Genomic DNA, 4,105 nt, shown 5'->3' with positions numbered 1-4,105 from the left:
ACGATGGTAGGTGTGGGTTGTCTGCTGGATGCGCTTGATGGTGGCCCCCTTGGGACCCACGACCAGCCCAACCACCCTGTAAGGAACCCGGACTTGGATGGTGGTCTGGCCCGGTAGGTTGGGGGGTCCAGGGGCCGGGGTACCACCTCCCGTTGTCCCGTTGATGCTTGTGTTCTTGTTCCGGGAGGCCCGGATCATGGAGAAGTGCTCAGCCGCAGAGATGATCTCTCTCCTGGCCATAGCAACGTCCTCCTCCTCCCGGTCACCACGAACACCGGCTCCTCGCCACGCACGGGTGTCTTGATGTAGTGTTGTCGCTTCTCCCAGCCGGGACAAGGAGCCCGTGTTCGAGGTGACGGGCATGCCTGAGAACGTGGACCGTGCTCGGGAGGAGATCGAGGCCCACATCACCATGCGGACTGGTGGCCTCATTGAGCTCCAGGACGAGAACGACTTCCATGCCAATGGCACGGACGTCGGGTTTGACATTCATGGCCACCCCACCCTATGGTCCAAGCCCAGTAACCCGCAGAGTGCTGCCACCACGTCYGSACGCAAACCGTTCTCCAACTACCGCAACGACTCCTCATCCTCTCTGGGCAGCGCGTCCACAGACTCCTACTTCGGCACCAACAGCGGCTCGCGCATGGCGGACTACAGCCCCCCCTCCCCGGCGCTCAGCTACACCGCCAGCAACGGCAACAACAACAACAACAACCTGAACATCAACACCAACGGGAATGGCTTTGTTTATGGTGGCGACGTCATCTCGCCCGACTGCACTGACATGACCTTCAGCGACACCTCGCCTGGGTTCAACCCCACGCCGGCCCCGCCCGGCCTCCTCTGGTCCCAGTACGAGCGGGGGATGACTCCCTCCTCCTCATCCTCCAGCTCCCCTACCTCCACRTCCTCTGCCATCTACCCATCAGCCAATGCTTCCACGAACGCCAACGGGATGGTGACGAGCCAGAGGAGGATGAACGGCGGCTGTACCCCCCAGCCCCGCCTGTCCCCACCCCTCCAAAACAACCACGCRGGAGGACCCACCGATCACCCCCTGGCCCGGAGAGTCCGCAGCGACCCAGGAGGAGGCCCCCGGTGCTTCCACGGGTACCCCAGCTCCAACGGCATGGCCTCTCTGCCCGGGCCCCATCTCRCCGGGGTGCCCTGCGACTCCTCAGCCTCCTCTTCATCCTCTTCCTCCTCCACCAGCCGAAAGGGCAGCCGCGACTGCTCCTTGTGCTTTGAGAGCGAAGTAATTGCAGCTCTGGTGCCCTGTGGCCACAACCTGTTCTGTATGGAGTGTGCCAACCGCATCTGCCAGAGGAGTGAGCCCAAATGCCCCGTGTGCCACACAGGGGTCACTCAGGCCATACGTATATTTTCATAAGACGTTGCCTCTATGACTCTATGATTACCAAGATGAACATTGATTACCAAGATGACCAAGTCTTTCTTGACTGACAATATTACCAAGATGACTGGGTCTTGACTACGATAGCAACAACCACAACTAAAACAAGACTCTTGTTCTGCTTGAAAGGATCCTATACCGTATTGTATGGGGATATATGTTTGTGTATATACATATGTATGTATAGGAAAGCTGCAGTATCCAAAAAAGGGATAGACAACCCTCATCAGMGCTCCGTCGGAATAGTTTATAACTTACTGTAGCMTGAGGGAGAAAGATATTTTCAACATCTACAAATGCATGTTTAAAATACTCCAGCATAGTATTTAGTAGTCYTAGTAATGAATTGTACACAACATTTATGAAGTTAGGAGAAAGGCAGAAAGGTCTTGGACTGAGGTACTTAAGAGTCGTTTGGTCAGACTGTTAGCAGAGAAAAACCTTCCAGTTTCCCTGATCGAATGTCAGYGGGAGACAAGTTTGTCAGGACATCGACTTCTTAAGTTCTTGTAAGGTGAAGATACTGCAGTTTAWGGRCAGCCAACCATGTGAGGGAGTACAACAGCATATCCTGCTTATATATGTATAGAATGGGAAAATATTCCACGTCGYTGAACAAGTTGTAATATTAATTACGTTAATACAGATTGAAGTATGTTATTCTTTTTTGACTTGAAAGATTATATTTCGTATTGCAAAGATGTTTACAGATATTTTTTATTTAAGTTCAGTGAACTTTTTTTGTAGCTGGGTTCAAATATTGTTTATTTTTTAGTATGACCTTATGGCAATGATCACTGTATTATTTTAATATCACACAGACTGTGGGAGGAAATACAAGAACCACAAGGATGTGTATTTACATTTGACAGTATTCTGTTGGGATGGAGTTTTTATAGGTTCAGAAAAGAATGTCTTTTAAATCGCTTCACCCAGCATATTTTCTATTCAGTAATATAAAGCATATTTTATTCTATATTATTACGAAATGTTGAAATGTATAAAACTTAGTAAGTCAAACAAAAAAGAACAAAAAAACGTTTATGCTTTCTAAAAATTTGTATGAATTAGATTCCAGTGGGACTTACAGACTTCTGTTGCACCACTATAGTTTTAATATTTCTATTTTAATACATTTGTTTACCACTTGTTTATGTATATGTAGGTGCTGTTACTTGAGTGTAAATGTACTTTATTGAGCAAAGTTTAAGAACAAAGTATATTTTATTTTATGATAAAGGGCCTTTAACCTCGCGTCAAATACTAATGTTATATTTGCAGAGACAAGATTTGAAAATGTATCGAGAGTTTTATTTTTCTGACAGTTCTACATGATAAAGTAAAACTTAAGTAACGGTGCTACTTTGTTTAGAAAAATTATTTCTATATAAGTCCAATAAAAAAAACAAGGGTACAATTCATGAGTTGTCTGCTTCATGTCTTGTTTATCATGGATTACTTGTCATTTAGATCCATGTTGATGTACTACTGTTCTGATGCTTCAGTTTGTTGAGCAACACCAGCCGTATTCAGGAGGTGAAATGTTTAGAGCATTGCAGAAGAAAGTTACAAATAGACCTGATTTGATTAACTTTATCTCACCGTAGGTTAAAATTAATTTGATCATTTGCTTAAAAAGGAGGCAGGACATAACACACAGTACAAACATAGTGAAATACTGATCCATAATAACAGTGAACCTGATTGCAAACCCTCTACCTTACAGATATCTATCTAAACGTTCTATAACACTACAGTAACATCCTCCTGAACAGGCCCAGTGTTCAATCAATGTCTGCATGGGTCTCACACTCAACACACACACAGATACCTTAAGTCACTTTGCGTAAAGGCATTTGCTATGCTAATGACCATATTGTTTAGCTGAAACAGACCGTGCCAAGATACACTGAGGAAGGGAAGGGCCTCACACTGTTTCAGTTGAATGGTTTTCTGCACATTTGACCCTCTCTCTTCCCTAATGAAGTCAGCCAGAGTGTTGGAGGGACCAACATTATTAGCTTTGGCCTAATTATTTCTCTTGAAGGCATAGTGAAAGAGAGAGAGGAGGCATAAAGAGAGCAGGCAGAGAGAGCAAGAAGATGGAGAGAGGAGGAAGACAGGAGAGAGAGGGCTGAGTGCGCTGCTCGTTGCTAATTAGAAATCTTACTGTACTGTATGTGACCTATTCTGGTACAAATTAAGTTGCTAATAGATCACCATCTATGGCCCCTTCTAGGTTCCTTTGTCAAACACGTCAGTCTTGAAGCTAATTTTAGTTTGTGAAGTATTTTTCTTGATTATAGAAAACAGTTTTGTACCCATCATTGACTATAAGGTGTATAAATAAGAGATGTCGTATAGGTAGACCAGTTAACATAAGAGTATGTTCGAATAGGTAGACCAGTATAACAAAAGTATGTTATAGGTAGACCAGTATAACACAACAGTATGTTCGTATAGGTAGACCAGTATAACATAAGAGTACGTTCGTATAGGTAGACCAGTATAACATAAGAGTATGTTTTGTATAGGTAGACCAGTATAACATAAGAGTATGTTCGAATAGGTAGACCAGTATAACACAACAGTATGTTCGTATAGGTAGACCAGTATAACACAACAGTATGTTCGTATAGAAGACCAGTATAACATAGAGTACGTCGTATAGGTAGACCAGTATAACAT

General features: G+C 44.6%; 1 protein-coding gene across 1 annotated transcript; it reads left to right on the top strand.

Annotated features, from left to right (window-relative positions):
• The first annotated feature begins 320 nt into the window (after positions 1–320).
• Positions 321–2,667, top strand: mex3b (mex-3 RNA binding family member B). The gene has a single exon (XM_024145230.2). It carries the CDS (start codon positions 362–364, stop codon positions 1,391–1,393), a length of 1,032 nt encoding a protein of 343 aa, XP_024000998.1. The 5' UTR covers positions 321–361; the 3' UTR covers positions 1,394–2,667.
• Positions 2,668–4,105: the final 1,438 nt, after the last annotated feature.

Source organism: Salvelinus sp. IW2-2015, unplaced genomic scaffold (assembly GCF_002910315.2).
Source record: "Salvelinus sp. IW2-2015 unplaced genomic scaffold, ASM291031v2 Un_scaffold7277, whole genome shotgun sequence".
NCBI lineage: Eukaryota > Metazoa > Chordata > Actinopteri > Salmoniformes > Salmonidae > Salvelinus > Salvelinus sp. IW2-2015.
This window is presented reverse-complemented; position numbering and strand designations above follow the sequence as displayed.